At 43.7% G+C, this 20645-nt stretch overlaps 1 protein-coding gene across 1 annotated transcript; it reads left to right on the forward strand.

Moving 5' to 3' along the window:
- Positions 1-1446: 1446 nt before the first annotated feature.
- Positions 1447-4764, forward strand: RPL6 (ribosomal protein L6). Its single transcript, XM_082007880.1, has 6 exons — positions 1447-1724; positions 1812-1910; positions 2387-2530; positions 3581-3629; positions 3914-4098; positions 4600-4764. Exons 1-6 carry the CDS (start codon positions 1458-1460, stop codon positions 4750-4752), a joined length of 897 nt encoding a protein of 298 aa, XP_081864006.1. The 5' UTR covers positions 1447-1457; the 3' UTR covers positions 4753-4764.
- The last annotated feature ends 15881 nt before the right edge of the window (positions 4765-20645 follow it).

A 20645-nucleotide genomic window follows, 5' to 3' on the forward strand; every position in this document is an offset into this window, starting at 1 on the left:
CTGCACCGCAGCCATGGGGCGCGGGAGGCCCTACACGGCCAGGCCGGGCCGGCCGCGGGGAGGCGGCGCGGCCCGGCAGCCCCCCAGGACCGGGCGCTGAGGGGCCAGGGCCCTGCCCACCTCCCCTCCCCACGCCAGGCTCGGCGCCGCTGGCTCCCGCCTCACCTCCGCGATGTCATTTTCTCCCGTGGCGCTGGCGGGTCGCGGTGCGCCCGGCCGCCCCCCTCGACGGCCACCTCTCACATGGGGGCCTCCCGGCGCGGGCCGCGGCCTACGGGCACCCCGAGGGGAGCGTGAACAACGGCCGCCTCAGGCCCCGGAGGCGCACGGAGTGCGGCGCGGCCCGCCCTGCGTCACCCGCCCGCCACGTCATCGTTCTGCGACACTGCCCCGCCCCCGCCTCAAAAGGGAGCGCGCGGGCGGTGGGGGCGGCGGCAGCGGCGGGCCAGCTTCGGTGGGAGCCGCTACCGGAGTAGCGGAGTCTCGTCCCGCGAAGCCGGGCCGGGCCGGGCCGGAGTCGGCGCGGAGCCTTACCTTGGCTGTGCCCCGAGGTGGAGGGAGGCTCAGGCAGCGGCGGGACCGCGAGCCCCGCTGCTGGAGCTGGTCGCCACGCGGCCCTCTCCGAGGCTGAACACGGGTGTCCGGCGTCCGGCCTCCTCGAGTGACCCGGGGCTGCCCTGAGCTGCGCCGGACCTGCCCGGACTACAAATCCCAGCGTGCTCCGCGGCCAGCGCGGTGACGTCAGACGCCGCCCTCTCTTTAGGCCAGTTGTACCCGGATGTAGGTCTCTTTCCCTCCCCGGAAGGTAAGAATGGCGGAGCGGTGGCGGGCAGGGCTGGGGCGCGGCGGGCGTCATCCGCCGCCATCTACTCTCGGGTGGCTGCGCCGAGCTCACAGGCCCGGCTCGGTGCCTTCAGGGAGATGGCCCTGAGGCCTGGGGGCCCATATAGGGGTGCAGCGGGAGGTTAAGCCGCCTCCGGACAGGCCAGGCCGCAGAAGCTGGGCCAGAGCCTCCCGGGGCCTGCCGGCGCCGTGCTGGGAAGCGGGAGCCGGACGCTGCAGGGGCCGGAGGTGGAGGCCTCCGCAGGGCAGAGCGGTAGCCCGGGGAAGGCCGGCGTAGCTCTGCAGTGTGGCTGGGCCCAGCAGCGTCAGCGGGACCGGGGGGTAGTCCCGAGCCCGGGGTGTCTGTGACCACCCCCGGGAACAGAGGGGCGGCTGCGGCCTCGGTGCGTGTTGGCATTTTCTCTGCCTTTGTGCCGAGGAGGGCACGGATGTGTTCGTTGAAGGGCTTCTGAGTCGGCAGTGTCTTGATTTACCAGGGCTGCAAGAGGTGGCTGGCAACTATTAGAATGGTGTAAAGGATGAAGTTCCCATTCTTTTATTTTGTTTCTGCATTTAGACACTGCTTTGCACACGTTGTAATAAGTTGTAATTTCTGATTTTATTTGGATCCACAGATGGCGGGCGAGAAGGCGGCTGGTGAGAAAAAACCAGATGAGAAGGCGGCTGGTGAGAAGAAGCCGGGCAAGAAAAAGACAGGTGAGAAGAAGCCAGCTGAGCAGAACGCCGGCCAGAAAGAAGTAGGTGAGAAGAAGAAGAAGATTAAGAAGCATCATGCCAGCCGTAACCCTGTCCTGGCCCGGGGTATTGGGAGATATTCCCGGTCAGCCATGTATGCCAGAAAAGCACTGTACAAGCGCAAATACACTGCACCAGAAACAAAGGTAGGACAATAACTACCGCGTTTAAATAATCATGCTTTTCATGGTGACTTTGGTTTCAAATTTCATCCATTTTCACTTTGCCTACAGATAGAAAAGAAAAAGAAAGAAAAGCCACGTGCAACCATCACCAAGCCAGTTGGTGGAGACAAGAACGGAGGCACCCGTGTGGTTAAAATCCGCAAAATGGTAAGCAAAAGAACTTGGATGCGCGCAGTTTAAGGCTGCTACGTTTAAGTTTTGACTAGATGATGTGCTTCTTGGCTGGGGTGACGTAGCAGCCTCAGCCCATGCTGTGCTTGACTAAGCTGTTGGCAGTTATCTCCAGGAGATACGGACCCAGTGATTGTCATTCTTGGGGAGATGCTGGTAATTTAGACAATGGTTAGTAGGCAAGAGCAGGTTCTTCTCTGCCATTTGTATTGCTGTGCTGAAATGGAAGCATGCTCAGAAACACAGAGCTGGCCTCAACTTTGGCTGTTGCATAACTGTACAGAAAATACTCAGTGTGTTCCTGAAGTGCCGGTTGGAGCAGAAAAAAGTCTTTTGGAAAGGTCATCTTTAGTGAAATAGCATCTCTTACAAAAGGAAGGATGTAAACCATAATGAAAGCTTTGTCTTGTGGAGTACAGGGTGGTACAATGTTTTGCTCCTCTTTTTTCTAGCCCAGATACTATCCCACTGAAGATGTTCCTCGCAAGCTTTTGAGTCACGGTAAAAAGCCCTTTTGCCAGCACAAGAGGAGACTGCGTGCCTCTATTACTCCAGGAACTGTTCTGATCCTTCTGACCGGTCGTCACAGAGGCAAGGTAATTGGGACTTCTTCCTGTGCTCTTCCCCACTCGGACTTTCAGAGCAGCTTTGCACCATTTCTTTACTGAAACTGTTTTGACTGAGCACAGGTGCCCTGAATTTACCAGCTGATGTCAGGGGACACTGCTTGGCCATGAGATGTGAATTTGCAAATCTGCTTTTCTGTGAATTCTACCTACATGCTCTCTTGTCCTGCCTTAAGGGAAACAGTCTTTAAACTAATGGTCTTCTACACAGAGCTGGAAGTAAAACAGGCTAGTCCAGTTGCTTAGACAAAATTAAGGGAGTCTTCCTGCAATGCAGAAAAGTGCATAGGTTCGTATCGTGCTAACTGCACTCCAGAATAGCAAACCCAATGTATGTTTCTAACTACTGTTGCAGTGAGGCCAAAACTTTGTCTTCGATTAGCTATTGCAAAGGAAGAATTACACTTTCATTCTTAATCTAATTATCAAGGTAATGCTTGATTGTTAGGTTGAGCTGTGTTCTTCATCTTAATGACGTTTACTAACAGGTCTTAACTGACATCCTTTATTTTCTTTAATTCTATGACTTTGATGTCCCATTACTTAAAAGAATGCTGTTCAGGGAAGGAAATCTTGACCAGAAGGGGAAAAAGGCAACTGGGGGTGGCTCTGACCATGTGATACGCTGCGGTACCCTTCTGGGTTTTATTTAGTTCTTGCCTTTAACTTTGTACAAAGAGTTTGGGTGACAGGATGGCTGCCTCGCCATCCTGTAGAATAGGCAAAGATTAAAAAAAAAGTACTAACTGGCTTTGCTCAGCCTTGAATGATGAAGCACGTGGAGAGTTGTGAGCCGTTGTAGATGTGGTAACTCTGGCCAAAGCTGTGCTCAGAGAAGCGTTGGTAGTTCGGCTTGTGTGGTGGTTCCTTCTCAAGTCACACAGCTGTGGCTGTGCCTGGGTGCTTCGTCAATGCTTACACCAGTAATACAGGGAGAGTGTGGACAGGGTCCTGGTTTGGTTGCAGTATTTCAGGGTGCTGGGACCTGAGGACTGATGGCACATCTCTTTTCATTTCCAGCGCGTCGTCTTCTTGAAGCAGCTTGCTACTGGCCTTTTGCTTGTTACAGGTAAAAAAACTGCACGCGGATGGTTTGGCATATCGTGTTCATGTAACTAAGTGGAATGATGTTTAGTGGCTTCCCAGGGAGGTGGAGGGGAGGTAATGAAGCTTCAATACCTGGAAGAGATCAGGAAGTGTTTTTTGGCTTTTTTAGAGGCTGTGGGGGAAGGGCTTTGATTGTTCAGATTTTAGCTGTAGGCACCTCTGAAGAAACTAGTCATCTCATACACTACAGTGTCGTTGTCAGGAAAGCTAACCTTGTTCTCTCTTCTGTCTTTCCTCTGCCTTTAGGACCCTTGGTTATCAATCGCGTCCCTCTGCGTAGGGCCCATCAGAAATTTGTTATTGCTACATCTACAAAGGTTGATATCTCTGGAGTGAAAATTCCCAAGCATCTCACTGATGCATACTTTAAGAAGAAGAGGCTGCGTAAGCCCAAGCACCAGGAAGGAGAGATCTTTGACACTGAAAAAGAAGTAAGGAATACAATTGTTCATTCTCTCTGAATGCCCTTGTTACTTAAAGCCAGGCTGGAAAGGGGGAAATACCATGAAACAAATGGGCAATTGAATTTTAAGTGGTCATCAATGAAGTGAGGTAATGCCATTAAAATGAATTAATACAGCAGCCTTGATATAAACCCCTTTTAAATTTGGAGATTCTTTTCTCCTTGTACCTTAGCAGAACAGCAGCAACGGTTATTCCAGTTAAATGTCTTTTTTGACCAAGAAACACCGTTGCTGTTTTGATACTGCCAACAGCATGCTGCTGGCTGTGATACCTGCAACGTAAGCCAGAGTGGCTGCAGTTCTCTCTGCCACCTCCGGTCTCCTACCACCTTTCCCATATTTAGAACAAATGGAGAAAAGATTTCTTGAAAATGCCAGAACTCGGGGTTTGCCCTGAATTTTCTCATCTCTGTAGAAGAGTCTGAAGTCTCTCTACAGGATTTTAATGTTATTCTTTGTATTTTCTAGAAATATGAATTAACGGAGCAACGCAAGTCAGACCAGAAGGCAGTGGATTCACAGATCCTTGCACAAATCAAGAAGGTGCCTCAGCTCCGTGGGTATCTGCGTTCTACATTCTGTCTCTCAAATGGAGTCTATCCTCACAAATTGGTGTTCTAACTGTTCTGAAAGCACCACATTAAACTTGAAGGGAAAAAAGCAAAGATTTCCGGTGTCTTCATTGCAATCCGTAACCGAGTGCGTTGCACAAATCTTACAATGCATGTTATTTAAAGAATAGGGAAAACTGCTTGTGGCATGAAATTCTGAGGGACTGTATGCAGATGACTAGAAGTCTGAGTGTGTAAGGCTTTGGGTGTAGGGGTTTAGTTTGGTTGTTTTGTTTTGGGATTGTGGTTGGTTTTTTAACTATTCAGTATAAACAGGAATTCAGCTTGCTTAACTAGGAATGAGTTGGGATGGGGGGAAAAAACCCCACCAATATATTTTCTTTTGGGAATATCAGATACAAATACTGGATTTACTACCCGTCAGGACACATTGCAGAAAAATCCAGCCCAGTGTCTGTGCTGATGCATTTCTCTGCACCCTTACTGCGCTGAAACCAGTGCTTCAGCTATCTTGTGAAGAACCAAGTCTTGGCAACAAATGACTGCTAGGTGGACTCATCAGCATTTTAAAGCTTGTTGAGATGGTATTTCTGATGAACAGCTTTGATCCATCAATCACCACATAAACCTCAGCAAATACAACTTTTTAGAGGCATTTCAGGAGCTGTGTCTTGTGTGTTTTGAAGTGGAAACGCTGGGAATAGTTTTGCAGGGTAACTTACCTCTGGAACCATAACAAACTTTGGAATGTATGTCCCTTCCCAAATCTCGTTTTTTTTTTTCCTTTTCTTTGTTTATCCATGTGAGATGTAACACTTCTAGTCAGGAAGAATACCACCTGCTTAGGTGAAAAAGAAAAAGCATGATTCTTAATTCTGTAGGCTCAGAAATGAGTTTTAAAAAGCAGAAGCTGTTTATGTGAAAGGCAAGCATTTTTCTATCCTGGGAGACTTTCAGAGTCTCAACAATTATTCCTATTTCAAAAACTGGCAGAAAGGGAGTCGAAAAAGTTAGTCCTGTCTGTCGTCTTCCTCTGTTGAGGTCAGTTAACCAGATAATTTGGAAGAGGGTGCTTGGGTAGGAATAGCTCTGCTCTTACAAAAACCGAGGATGTACATATTGACAAATCTGGCATGCTTGAGCTCTTTCTTAGCCAGACTTATGCAGGAAACAAGGCTTATATAACTGCACCATCTGTCTTCTTATTAATTCTTAGCTGAAAGTAGCCAATGGGGTCAAACTTGACAGGGAGTAGGAATTTCATCAAATTCATACAAGCATCAGGAAAAGGGGCTAGAAAAGGGAGGAATACGACCCCCACCGAGGCAGAAGCCTGCAACATGTCACATCCACAGGGTAGGAGGGATCGGGCTTCAAGTCCTCCAGAACCTATGAAAAAAACTCAAAATACCTGCAGAATACATGGCTCAGTGCATTCTCGCACTGAGGGGCTATGGTCATCTTTATAGCTGCTGCTGGCTGGCATGGAGTCTGGAGGTACGTGGCACCGGTTTCCCTTCCACCATCTTCCGCTCGATAATTAACATATTAAATATTAGTGTGGTTCAGCAGAGGGAGCCAGTGAGCAAGCTTTGTGCAAACGCAGACTTGACCTGCTGGCTGGGTGTGCCCCGTGTTGGTCTGTGCTAGGTTCTGCCCCGTGGTGCTCTGGAAAGATGTTCTGCATTTTTCACTGTCGTTGGAGCTATGTCTGCGATGAGTTGCATCTTCTGTTGTATGTGGCTTGGTGAGTAATGGGTATAGTCGGGGGTTTCTTAAGCTGACATGAAGATTTTACTGCGGTGGTGGGACTGGCCTGCTTACATAAATCAACTCTAAAAAGGTACGAAAGTGTGACACGCATCTCGCTGCTAGTACTAAGATAAGTTTCCTGATACTACCAAAGAAAAGTCTTAACCCAATATGCTCAGAAAGCTCACTTAAAATTGTACATGGGAACACTTAAATGGAAGAATTCCAGAAAGGGCAAGTAAACCTCTTGATCAAAACAGTTCGTAGCAGCGTGTGGTATCGCAAAGTCTGCAAACTGATTCGGTCACACAGTTGCAGTCTAAGAACGCTTAAGAGGTGCTAGTGCTTCAGGCGTTCCCTTCCCCTCTGGGAAGGGGGGAGTTTTAGACTAGCCCTATTTAGTTACTATGAGCAACTAGGCATGTAGATACAATGGTATTTTCTATAATTACTAGTTACTCTGATGCATTCCTCATTTGTGTATCAGAAGACCTGAAATGATACTTGGAATTACTAACGTTGTTTACGAAAGGGGAGGCTTTGTCTTTCAGTGTGCCGTCAGGAAGTGATTTGGTAATATAATTCACTTGTCTTAATGAGTGCTGGTACAGAGAAATGGTCTCACGTGCTGCCATTGCTGCCCTTGCCCCAGTCCCGTCACTTGTCTGACTCGGTGGTGACCAGTAACACAGCCCTGCAAGGTGGGGAGAGAGTGAGAGGGAGCAATGAATATTTTCCTGCTGGTTTAGATCCCTGAACTGAGTCACTGTGGGACCAGATGAATGTTGGTGTTGGCACAAAGGGGCGTGGGAGCAGGCCTGCTTCTGGGGGTGCTAGCTGTTAAGTCAAATTTTAACACCAAATCATGCCTTCGCAGTACCAAGCAGCTCCTCGGGCTTTGCTGAAGAAAATGGAGACGGCAAAACACCTCATCTTTCATACAGAAAGGCAGCTGGTGGACAGCTGTGATTTCTCTCTCTCTCAACTTCTAGAATATTCTCCTTGAGTTTTCTGAAATCTGGATATTATGTTTTTTTTAAATGCTCTGGGGTGAAGGATGGAAAAGAGGAAAAACAAGGACTGTATAGGTGACCAACACAGAAACAAAGTGAATATTCAGAAGGATTTTTCAGTCTAGATAATACTGTCCACTACCTGAAAAATACTTCTACCACACAAAGAGCTTTTGTGTGCGTTCTTGCTGTCCCGCAGCTTTTCTCATTCTGAGCATGTAAACAATTCTGCAGCCCTGGCTAGCTGAGTCATTGCTTTTCACTGAGCATCCCCCACAGAAGAAGCTAGAGCCATCCGAAGGCTCAGTCACCCTATCAAAAGTGCTGGAGATGTGCAGGGCCAAAAATAGTGACAGACTCAACCACAGCAGCACTTCATTAGCATTAAATGTGCTCTTTGCTTCAGCTGCCTAATAAAGTGATATGTAATTATAATAAAGCATCCTTTTGAGAGTAAAGAGAGAGGAATGTTGGCTTTCTCAGGGAATTGGTAATAAGATGCAATGCTTTTTTATCTACAGGCACCTATTTTTACCTATTAGCTGCCTCTGTGAAATGACCTGATGGATTCAGTCCAGCCCAGAGAGGCTGTGTCCCAGCTGCCGTGTCAGCCGGCAGTCTCAGGGAGGCAGATGCCAGCTTTGCTTCTGGGACTAGGAGCCTTAGGAGAAACTGAGGCTTATTTGCAAGACAAAGTACTTTCTGATGTCAGTTTTGTGGAGAATGTTAGCTTTGGCATTTCAGGTGCGACACGCTTGGTTTCAACTTTAATTAAGAGCAGATGCTATGGCCAGATTGTGAAAGTGCTTTTACAGCACTGCCACACATACCATTTTGGACAGGTGTTGAGGAAAATATCCCAAATGTCCAGCCGTCCAGCGATCAGCTACTTGGTTCATCTATGCTATAGGATACCTGTAGGATGTGCCTTGGCACACAGGGGCAGCTGAACCTTTTTCCACCAGCGTATTTCCACCTTCCTCTCCTCATAGTTTCACAGCATTGTTGCCACTGGTTTACCCAGCCCCACTCCTGCGAAAAGTCGTTCTGGATCTCCCCACAAGCTCAACAAAGAATAAATAGAATTTGGGGACAGTTTCTTTGTCTTCACCACCTGGAAGAATCTCTGCTTTAGTCTCATAGAAAATGTAGGTAAGACCAGCTGAGAAACCATTCATAGAGAAGAGCTGGCCTAGGCAGCCTTCCTCCAGCCAACGCTAGGTAACTCCTTCCACTCTTCTCCAAATTCCCATCTCATTTTAAATGATTCAAGCATCAGAAACCCCATCCAAATGGATTTTACTAACAGAATTTGTTCCAGGTTCGCTGTATATTCTTCTTTCAGTACATTTTGTGTCTTGTCTTTCAGTGAAGAGGGCTTCCTGGTTTCTCCTTGTTAAAATTAACTGTTTTTAAGATCAAAACTGGTTTTTACAGTTTTCTAACCAGCACTTAAAACTCCAGGTGAACAATTACCCTGCTCAGTTTGAAACTGGACAGCAGAGTTCTGCCCTGTCCTGGCTCACTGTGAAGGCTGTGTTACTGAGGTCTCTTAAAGTTCCATTAGGATTCAAGAGATTGCACCATTTATATTCCTACACTGTTTAGGGGATTAAGCAGCACACCAACCTACAAGACCGGTGGCTCCTACAATTTTATCAGCTATTACTCTGTTACAAGACAGACACATGGACAGCTTAGTCTAAGAGATCTAGAACTACATAGGAGAGTCCACAATGCTTTCTTCTGTCATTATTGTCCTGAAGTAGCAGGTCACATAAATGACATAATCATGTGGGTACAGGATTAAGAGCTCCTGCTCCTCTTCTGGTTTGGAGACTGCACCTGAAGTTCCCAGTGACTTGTGTGGGAAGGTGAGGATGCAGGAAAAGGGGAACCTGTTAATTTGATTTCTCCGGTTCTCCTGCATTACAGTCTGCACTTGACAACTCATTGTTTAAGCAATTAGAGCAATTAAATCCATATTTTTATAAGGATCTTATTCATAATAGTTCTGGCTATTTTTTTTCCTCATTGTTCAGGAAGCCACCAATTGAACAAAGCAAGCCAGTCCCACAGGCTGCAGTCAACATTTGCACTGAGTCACGCAAGAGGGTTGGTCTGTGATGGTTCTACGTGGAATTTAACATGCTTGCCAATAAGCAACCATGAGTTTTCTTATTTAGTTGCTTTTTCATTGTTTGTTTGTTGTTTGGGGTTTTTTTAGATCAGACCAGTTTTGACCCTCTCACAGATGAAGAGTCCAAAACCTTTTTGTCAGCTGATTGCCCTTTTTGGCTCACTTTATCCTGTTTTTTTTTTCCCCCATGATTTCAATGTTTGTCTTTCTCAGTGGAAATAAATTTACATGATAGATTGCACACACAGCCAGCAAATTCTATGACCTAACCATGGTTCGCACTATACCAGACATAAATACTTACTAGTAGTAATAGTGCTAGGGAGAAAGGAAGCATGGTAGACAAAATGTTACTTGAGATTAAAGAAATTAATTTTTTTTTTCCTTGCTCTATTGATTTTCTCTGTGATCCTGAGCAAGTAACTTAGTTTCAGTGAAGTCAGTTTTCACATACCTGCAGAATGTCAGTAATACTTTCTCATATCAGGTCTCAAGGAGTGTTTTAAACTTCTGCAGACATATGATTTATGGCAATGTTCTCAAGTACATAAAAGGATAAAAAAATCTATGCTTGGATGACACTGAGAAGGGGACCTGATCCATTAATCTAATCTTCCCCTACTGAGATCATATCAACATTTAATACTAAAAAAATTAAAACATTGTGTTGTGTTGAAGACTGGCACAGGTGGCATGAGGAGTAAATGTTTTCATAGCCCTACTTATAATTTGTAATTTTTTTGCAGAACTTAGTCCGTTATATTTCTACACGACGGTACAGCTAAAAGATTTAGAGTCTCTGGTGACATTCTGTGTTTCCGCATTTTGTCCAATTAGCAGTTCCTAGCACTTTGCCTACAGATTTTTTTTTAATGATCGTAATAAACAACTTCTCATACTTTACATACACTGAGCACATTGGCATCGTGACACCCAGCAGAGGTAAAAACTGACATTATAACACCGAGAAACTGTACTCCAAGGTTAAATGATTTATTCAGTCCATTGGAGCAAGTCAGTGGGAAGCACAGAACCACACCAAGTAGCACTAAGAAAGGCTTTAAACCTCGTGAAGAAAATAGGAGACTAAACCAGAAGCAATTATATCTTCATCTATTTTGTCAGTCCTATTTGATATAGAGGTTCTCCACTCACTCGATGGACGCACTTAGGATGTAATTGTTTTTAAAATTAAGGCTTTCAGATCAACATGTGCTATACATGGTATCCCATTGTTCAAAATGCCCATTTTCACATGAGGAAATAAAATACAAAGATAAAATGTACAAAACCAGTCCTAGGCAGCAAGCTTATGTCCTTGATATACCAAGAAGGAAGGTTATTTTTCAGAACAAGGAAATATGAAGGCCCTAAAAAGGATGATGCACCCTCAAAATGTTTCACTGGAGATGTATAGGTAAAATCAGTATTCAAATTACTGTGTGTGAATGTCCTGCTAAGCTGAAATGAAGCCCTGTTTCACGGAATTTCATAGAAATTGTTGGGTAACCATAACTGTTCCTTAAAATAAGCACAAAAAACCAACCAAATGCCTCTCTAGAATCAGAGAACTGAAACAATAGCAACTATTACTCAAATGACAGGCACATGGCAAAGCTTCTGTACATTGCACATTATCCGCATGGCTTCCCTCTGGACTGACACAGAAAGTGCAAAAAGGGCATTTGAAATCTGGAGCTTTCTGCCTGTGTGAGAGAAAAAGACCAAACACATGCACGTACTAGGGACACACAGGGAGAAAAAGGAAAACTGCATTTTGAGACTGCTGATGGAAGAGAAAACTGAGAGTGCTTTTTTTTTTGTCAAAATACTGGCTTTGGCCAAAGCACTGCGCACAAAAATCTGTGGTTTACTTAATCCAGCACTCTAGGAAAGAAGAGTTTTTCATGCTTTGTAAATAAACAGGACTTCATGAAGGCAATGTCTAGCATCATCATGTAACTGTCTTCTAACACAGGCAACCCATTAATCTCCAAACTGTCTAACAGCTGGAATCAAAAAAGTGAAAACAATACAAATAACATCACAAATTGTGTGGCTAGGGCTCACTTGAAATAACAATTGATTTCACAAGTACCTGAGAAGGGTGTCCCAGCGTGAGCCAGTCAGTGCAGCTGTTTCCTGGGGATTTATAAGAATACTCATTAGAATTTCTATCATTCTTCCCATCCTGTCACCCCAAGCTGCAACTTTTCATATCATTCAATTGGCCACCACACCAAGGCTGGGTAGACTGTATAATCAAGCCTAAGAAATGGCTTTTTAAAGTGTTTGTCATGCACAATCAACAGCCATATGACAACAATCTGGAAGAATGGAGGAATGAGCACAATAACACGTAATGTGATCACTGTATTGCATGTTAACGGCTGGGCTGATGCTGTCTATTTGTGAACCAAGAATCGAATGAAGGCAGTGATGCTGGTGTAGTCCTCCAAATAGTCTTTGGATGACTGACAGATAGAGTGCTTTCAGTTCTTCTATTGATTGATTGCTCATGGGGTTATTTTAGTTGAGGGGCAATTAACTGTTCTTCATGGTTTATCTGTAGGCTACTTGTGATGTTGTTCTTTCTAAAGAAACACTGCCATGTTGTTAAGCATAAAGTCAAGGGATCATAAAACAATTCCAGAAAAGACTGATTTTTACCTGTCAAGACCAGGATTTTATTAGCGCTTGACCTTTCACTGCAGCATTCATAAACTTAACTCTACACATAAACTCAACTCAATATTATAAATGAAGAAACTGTCCTAACCTGCAGCAGCATGAAAAGGTTTTCAACCATCCTGGCTTCATCTGGGGGCCAGTCCATCATAAGTCTGTGGAATAATGAATTAACTGGCCTTTACTGGTTTATACCACCTGGCTGTAAGGAACAGAGGGAAAAACAGGTGAATCATAGTGAGCATAGGAAGATTGCACCTCTCTCAGAAATCAGCAACATCCCTTCACTAACAAAGTAGTGAAGTAGACATCTATAGCCTTTTTTGTTTGTCTCCCTCATATTCCATCAAGTTGTTCACTCTCTATGACTTTATTGTGTAATAGTTCTTATTCTTCCTTTAAAAGTAGGTAATTGTCTGGAGATTATAGGAAAAATGCTGGAAAGAACAGGAGAAATCCTTCAAGAAAGAAAGGAAAGGGAGGTAGGCAGTATGGGAAGAGCATCTTTGGAGATGTGGGCAGTAATAGCTGCAAAACAACACCACACAGAGAGCAAAATTGTTCTTCCCAGAGGAAAAGGCATTCCAATTTGCGCTGCATGGTTTCAGTTCTCAATTAGTGGCTTTCAATTTTAAGTTTGTTTTGAATGCCTGTCATCAGAGAATGAGTACAGACAATAGCATTTTCTCAGGCCAGGGTTTCACTGACCTGGCTTCCTTTTCTTAGGAAAAAGGTAGTTAGTGCTGCTATGCCTGTGAAAACCTGCTAATTAAGACTTCACGAGATCTTGGAACTGATTTGTGAATTTCAAGTAGAAGACAAAAATAATAAAAGTTCAAAAGCCACCTCATTTCAAATTCTCATTTAAAATCCTACTTTGACTCTTTTCTTTGGTGTCCTGTTTCTTCAGACTCTCTAGTCACTGTTATCTCTTATAACACCCTTGCAAGTTATCCTTACTTAGAGATGTGCTTATGAAAGGCAAGTCCTTTTTGGGTCAGGATTGACATACCTTTTTCTAAAACTTATATAAAGACCAGCTCTAGCCTTCTGCAGTAAACAGCTGCCTCAGGCCTTTCATTCCGGATGACACCTACAAAACATGACTGATGGAAGCAAGCTGGCAAAATTCTGCTTCTTGCCATCTTTGAACAATTCCTCCATCATTCCCTCCATCACTACTTCTCTCTGTGAACAAGCTATTACATGACATTCCCAAAGCTGCTTTTTTTCCTTTTTCCTTCCTACAGGTCCTTCTGCTTTCTCTCTGTCATGAATATGGAAATTACTTTGAGCAGAACACATAAAATAGCAAATGGACTATGAAAACCACCTAATCCTGCACCATGAGATCAGCCCATCAGTCCCCATCAGGCCCAACAGATACTTGCTTAGTGCATTGCCAAAGCCCTCCGTTAAGAGAGGTCCCACAAGCTCAGAAGGCAATCCAGTGTCCTGCCGAACACGCCATGCCACTGGGAAACGTCTCCTGATGTCTGCCCTGTATCTCCCCAGCTGCAGTTTAAGTCCATGATTTTTTGTCCTGTCAACAGCAGCAGCTCACTTCTCTCCCTGCTTCAGCCTTTCACGCATTTGTTATCATGTCTCCTCTCTGCCTTCTCTTGTCGAGACTGAACGTCCTTCCAAGCTTGCTTCATAAGCTGTGTTTTCAAGATGCGTGATTGCTCTCATCAAGACTTTCCCCAGCCCATCCATGGGCGCCTTCAAACACAGTGATCAGTTCCAAATGCAGTTACCCAGGTGGTGCTTCGTGATTAGCTTTTAAGCAGTTCTGTTCTGTGTCTGTAAAACATCACAGTAAGATTTTGTTTTTGAATTAAGCTTACAGCTGCTACAGAATTAGATAAGAAAAAATAAGTAGTATAGACAAATTCTTGCCAGTCATAGCAATCCCTGCTTCCCACACACTTACCTATTAATACATTTAATTTTACTGTATTTATTACACGTACTTTAAACTCTCAACATCAAAATATTGCTAACCTTACCATATGATGGATTTAGACTGAGATATTTGAATTAAATTAAAAAGCCTAATATTTATAAGTTCTCCCAGATAGTTTGACTTTCTGGTACTCCAAAAAGCCACGAAAACTTATAATTTATTTTACTCCTAAAGTGTTTTCTGTAACAAATCAAGCCTTTTATCAACAAGAAATGAAAAAGCCAAGATGCACTCATTTCAATTTTTTGATTAGTTCTGCTTTGTCACAGAGGAAAAACATCCTTATTTGCAAAGAGTAGCTACTGAATTGGAATAGTTTGAAATCTGGTCAGGGTAGGCTGATTATTACTGTAGCAGAAAAATGCTGAAACCTGATAAGGTTTCAGCATTTTTAGACATGAGACAAACAGATATGGTGAGATATTTATGTAAGAAATATAAGTTACAGAATACCCATAGTAGTTAATTCCTATTGTTTGTTGACACAACCTTTACAGTTCCTGGGAAATACATTTTTCCACTAGCATACGAAGGATAGGAGCACACTGGCCTACCTAGCCTTTCTTCTGACTTTTCATTTACTTCCAATTACTAGTTCAGTTCAGTGAGGAATTGTTGACAATGTTAAAGTTAAAAGAAAAAAAAAAGGAAAAAAAGGAAACAAAAGAAAAAAAAGGAGACAGAACTGTCTAGTGTCAGTGTCTGTCAGAGTCAGGGAAATTCAGACTGGGTAGATACCTTCAGAAGCAGATACAATCCTCGCCACATTCATGGCTTTGTGCCAGTGCAGACCATCTATCCCAACATTAGAGTGAACAAAAAATGCGGTACTGGGAAGCTTCTCCTAGGAATTTTTATTTGTGGTTCTGATGGGATGACTGAGATGTCAAAAGGAGAGAAAAAGGTACTAGAACGTATGTACTGTAATTAAAAAATCCCCAGTGTTGCCAATAATGATATGAATAAGGATAAATAAATTTTAAATAAAATATAAGCTCCTGTAGATCTGACAACAATATTTTTCTGCAACACTGTACAGACTGTCCCTAAGTGAGTTTTAATGATATGGGAGATTTTAAGAAAATGTACAGCTAGCAGAAAATTTGCCAGTAATTGAAATCAACTCATCCCGTGAATAAGTAATATTTAACAAAACTTCATTCTGAAAAAAATTAAGTATAACGTTAGAACAGATATTTGGAGTTTTCATTTCAATATTAATTTTATTCCGCACCAAAATTATGAAGAAATTATATCAAATAAAAATTAATTAAAACAACATAACTTATGGGTTAAATAAAAATCTTACATAATATAAAGTAAAATCGAGATAAAAAGAAAACTGAAATAAGTTAATTATCATAGAAGCATAGAATCATTAAGGTTGGAAAAGACCTCTAAGATCATCAAGTCCAACCATCTACCCAACACCACCATGCCCACTAAACCATGTCCCAAAGTGCCACGACCACACGTTTTTCTAACACGTCCAGTGATGGTCACTCCACCACTTCCCTGGGCAGCCTGTTCCTGCAATGTACTTTTTCCCCTGAAATGTTACGCTGCAAATGTAAAAATTTCAGCTTTTTATTCTGGTTGGGATTAAACATTTTTTATAAACATTCCACAAAACTGTGCCCAGTTCTTAGTCAACTTTAAAACAATGTCTGTGTAGGGCCATCCTGATGGGGAGAGAGAACTCATTTCTCCCAGGGATGTAAGTTTTGTAAAATACAGACCTTGCTCATTACAGCTCTTACTCAATATGAAGATGAACTTAGCCTCCCCACCCACACCGGGAAGTTAGACAGCTAGTCAACCAGCTGGCTAGTTAACCAGGGGCAGATTTCCCACGGCAGAGTGTTGATGGCCCAGCCCCAGGGAGCTCTTCTTCTCCTCCTCAGCGCCTGCAAGGACAAGGTATGTTGCCTCCCTGCCTTGCGATGCAGCTGCAGCTCCTATCTCCGTGCTTCACGTTTCCATCAGGCTTTGGTGATGTGAACATCCTTATCCTCCCCCGGGAAGCCTGATGGCAGGTTTGACAACATGCTTCAGTCAGCGCTGAATGAACATTTCAGGGAGTCTAATGAATCAGACGCAAACCCTGGTAGATCACCGCACCCATCTCCCGAAGGATTCACGGACAGGGAGTTAACATCCTGTTTGCCTGTTCGGACACAGGGGCCCCGCATGGTCCGGAGGTTAATGCCTCGAATTTTCTGCATGGTGTACTGAGGATGACTTTACATCGTAATTCCCCTTAAAATACAAGCGTGAAGTAAAACAGTTTGAGTTCGTACTATTTATTGTAAAGGAGGAGGTTATATTTAATTTAAAGATGAGAGGGCCTTAACATGTTTAACTGAACCATTCTCATTTTTTAACTATCAGAGACTTAAAATTAGGATGTAGGGCTGTGACTCCAAGCGGGCCTTACACTGGTTTTACTAAAATTAAAGCTGAGGTCCTTTAACACAAAATAGCAAAGAAATGGACATTTTAAAGGTCTGCCTTGGAACAACGGACACCTTTTAGTAACAAGGTGATGCTCCTACAAGAAAAAAACAAAAGTCAATATGTTCTGTGTCAGTAACTGGAATTCTTTCTTGTTATCAATGAATAGCTCTCAAACACGGAGATTTGCAGGATTAGTATTTCAACACATTTACTTGGGAAATTAGAGAAAATTATTGAAATACAAATGTAGAAACTCAAACTATCTGTTGATAGTCTAATAGAAAACCAGCTTATGACACTTTTTCTTTCCAGGAGTTTTAGATAAAACTTTATGTAGAATCTGGGGTAAATATGAAGCTAGAATCATAGATCGTTAAGGTTGGAAAAGACCTCTGAGGTCATCAAATTTGTGTCTAAGTATCAGCCCCATCTTTGTGCTGACCACTTTCAGCATTACAACAGCATTGCCAAGCAGTCCTCCTCTCTTTCACAAGAGGAAGAAAACACTGCCAATCTTGCAGCATACATTGGTCCAAAAACCTACCATTTTTGTAACTCATTCTTGAGAACTAATTTTAAAATCCTCAGATCTCAGACAAGCTATTAGGGATTTTGTCAATTTAACATTACAAGCCCTGAGAAACACTTTATAAAGTGGGCCTTGTAATAATTTGTATGAATTCTATAAATCGACCTCGTTACATTTATATTTTTAGAATGTGGAGCAGAATATTGTAGCGGTTTTTTTTTCATTTAGTTTTTTCCTTGTTTTACTGCATGGGTTTTCAGGGTTTGCATGGTAAGGTTTTGGTAACTGGGGGGGGGCTACAGGGGTGGCTTCTGTGAGAAGCTGCTAGAAGCTTCCCCCATGTCCAATAGAGCTGATGCCAGCCGGCTCCAACATGGACTTGCTGCTGGCCGAGGCCAAGCCCACCAGCGACGGTGGCAGTGCCTCTGGGGGAACAGGGTTAAGAAAAGGGAAAAAAAAAATCTGTGCAACTGCAGCTGGAGAGAAGAGTGAGAATATGTGAGAGGAACAACTCTGTAGACACCAAGGTCAGCGAGGAAGGAGGGGCAGGAGGTGCTCCAGGCACTGGAGCAGAGGTTCCCCTGCAGCCTGTGGTGAAGACCATGGTGAGGCAGGCTGTTGAGCTGATGGAGCTCCACAGGGGAGCGGGGGATGCCCGAAGGAGGCTGTGACCCCATAGGCAGCCCACGCTGGAGCAGGCTCCTGTGGCCCCATGGAGAAAGGAGCCCAGGCTGGAGCAGGTTTGCTGGCAGGACTTGTGACCCCGCAGGGGACCCAGGCTGGAGCAGCCTGTTCCTGAAGGATGGCACCCTGTGGCAGGGACCCAGGCTAGAGCAGCTCATGAAGAACTGTAGACCATGGGAAGGACTCACATTGGAGAAGTTTGTGGAGAACTGTCTCCCATGGGAGGGATCCCAGGCTGGAGCAAGGGAAGGGTGTGAGGAGTCCTCCCCCTGAGGAGGAAGGAGCGGCAGAGACAGCGTGTGATGAACTGACCACAACCCCCATTCCCCGTCCCCTTCGCTGCTCGCGGGGACGAGGGGGAGAATTCGGGAGTGAAGTTGAGCCCGGGAAGAAGGGAAGGGAGAAGGTGTTTTAAGATTTGGTTTTATTTCTCATTATCCTTCTCTAATTTGACTGGTAATGAATTGAACTAATTTCCCCAAGTCAAGTCTGTTTTGCCCATGATGGTAATGGGTGAGTGATCTCTCCTGTCCTCATCTCAACACAGGAGCCTTTCGTTGTATTTTCTCCCCTCTGTCCAGCTGAGGTGGGGAGTGACAGAGCGGCTTTGGTGGGCACCTTGGCCTCCAGCCAGGGTCAACCCACCGCAGAGGTTGAATTTTAAAACAGTATCAAATAGCTGTATTTAAAACCTACCTATTTTGGGATATTAATAATGAGTCTTCTGAGACATTAGCGATTCAGATATTCAGGACAATCACTAAGGGATCTGTTCAGCTCCCAACCACTCTTCCTCACTGATAGGCAGCATTTAAATCCTTCCCTCCATAAAAGGCTACTTGCATTAAATTCTTCTGTAAGAAAATGAGACATGAGATTACCGAGAGTAATGCTAAATGCCAGCTTGCTTTGTCTCTGCATGTGAAATACCGCAAGCAGAATGTAAGCGTAAATTGTTATTTCATTTACAAGCCCAGTACAAGTCAACAATATCAGACAGCTGCAGAGAAAGCAAAGAAGATGCTGAGACATGTAACAGGAGTATTGCATAGAAGACAGGAATCTGTCCAAACCATTTCACATTGGAAAGGCTTCATGTAAAGTACCAGTAGCTCAAGAGAGGTGTCCATAAGTTGGAGGAAATCCCAAAGAGCCGAAGAACGATCAAACTTCCAGAGTACATGGCCTACAGAGAAAGTTTGAAAGGACGGGGATTATTTAGTGCAGGATGGAGAGGAATTGTGGTCACAGCCTTCACACGTGAAAAAGACTGCACATAAGAGGAAGGAAATAAAGTGTTCTCTGTCCCTACAACAGCTGAGAAAAATGAAAAGGCTTAAATTCCAGTAACACAAGTTCAATTAAGCATTAGGAAACTCCCTAACAGTAGTGACAATTCAACAGTGGAAGAGATCGCAGGTGGAGTCTCCATCACTCTAGATGGGACAAGAAGGTGTCCCAAGTAGTGTAGTTACAGCTTGAGTCACAACACTGGATTAGATTGCCACTAAGAAAACACTCCTGCATTTTTATTAGGATTCTATATTTTACATTAGTTTCATGTCCAACTTAACTAAGGCTATGTTTGTGAAGTAGGTGATTCATACTCATGTTTCCTATAATAAAATTGTCCTTATTCAATTTAATAAAAATCTCTTTTTATTTATTCTTCCTTCCTCAAGCCTACCTTGCTATCAGTCAGAGACTTCTTCAGAGATTATTGCTAATATATCAAAATGAGAAAAATGTGAATATTTTTCCTTTGCAATTAAAATATATTTCTGAATTTTGAAATTATTTTTTTTCACTGTCTCGTTTGTTCTTTCTCCTCTGTCAAATACTGATTTTTTCCACTTCAATCCTTTCTAAGTTTTAGCTGGAGAAAAATGAAGAAACTGTATTTTTTAATCACCATTAGTGTGCCAAGAAATGCCAGTATTCCTTGCATAGTGGCCTTATTAATGTTGGCATTTGGGCTCTCTAAATAACATGTACTAGGCAGAGAAGCCAGGATTCAGGATATGGAAATCTGGTTATTGCAAACATAAAAATAGCAACTATTTCTTCTGTTTCACACATTACTTAGTGCTACAATGGTCATTAAAACTGACACTGCCATTTCTAAATTAACAGAAAGATGTACAGCAAAGCCTTAGGATGAAAAGAATTTCTACCACGTTATAACTGTTGATATAAAATTAAACTGGAGGGCGAGACAATGTTCCTTTAAATTCCATTACATAATAGGCAAATGGTCAATTCGAAGCATGAATAGTGAATTTCCATTTTCAGCTCACAGGCCTTAATTTTTGCCCATAGACCATGAGCATCTTCTGCCAAATCTCAGTAGCCCTGATGCACAGAGAAGCACAGGGGCACATTCAGCTGCAGCATCAGCGTATAACGAATCTCATTCCAGAATCCGGCCACCAAGAGGCAGACACGACCACCGCCAGGGCAGCAGACATCCAGCTGTAGACAGCTGATCCATCTGCTCAAAAATAATTAAAGCAAAAGACTGGTTTCCTGTACAAGCCTATTTACAAGTTAAGGGTTTTATTTCTTCGGCTTGGTGACTTATGTTACAAAGTTATGTTAGTCTGGTTTTTAAGTCACACTGTCTCCCATAATGTAGTACAAGACTTCTTTGTAGATATTGCAGCATACCTCTGAATGCTACATTGAAGTTACAGTGGCTGACATTTTCTGGTGA

Source organism: Phaethon aethereus (assembly GCF_964289735.1).
Source record: "Phaethon aethereus genome assembly, chromosome: 17".
Taxonomy (NCBI): Eukaryota; Metazoa; Chordata; class Aves; order Phaethontiformes; family Phaethontidae; genus Phaethon; species Phaethon aethereus.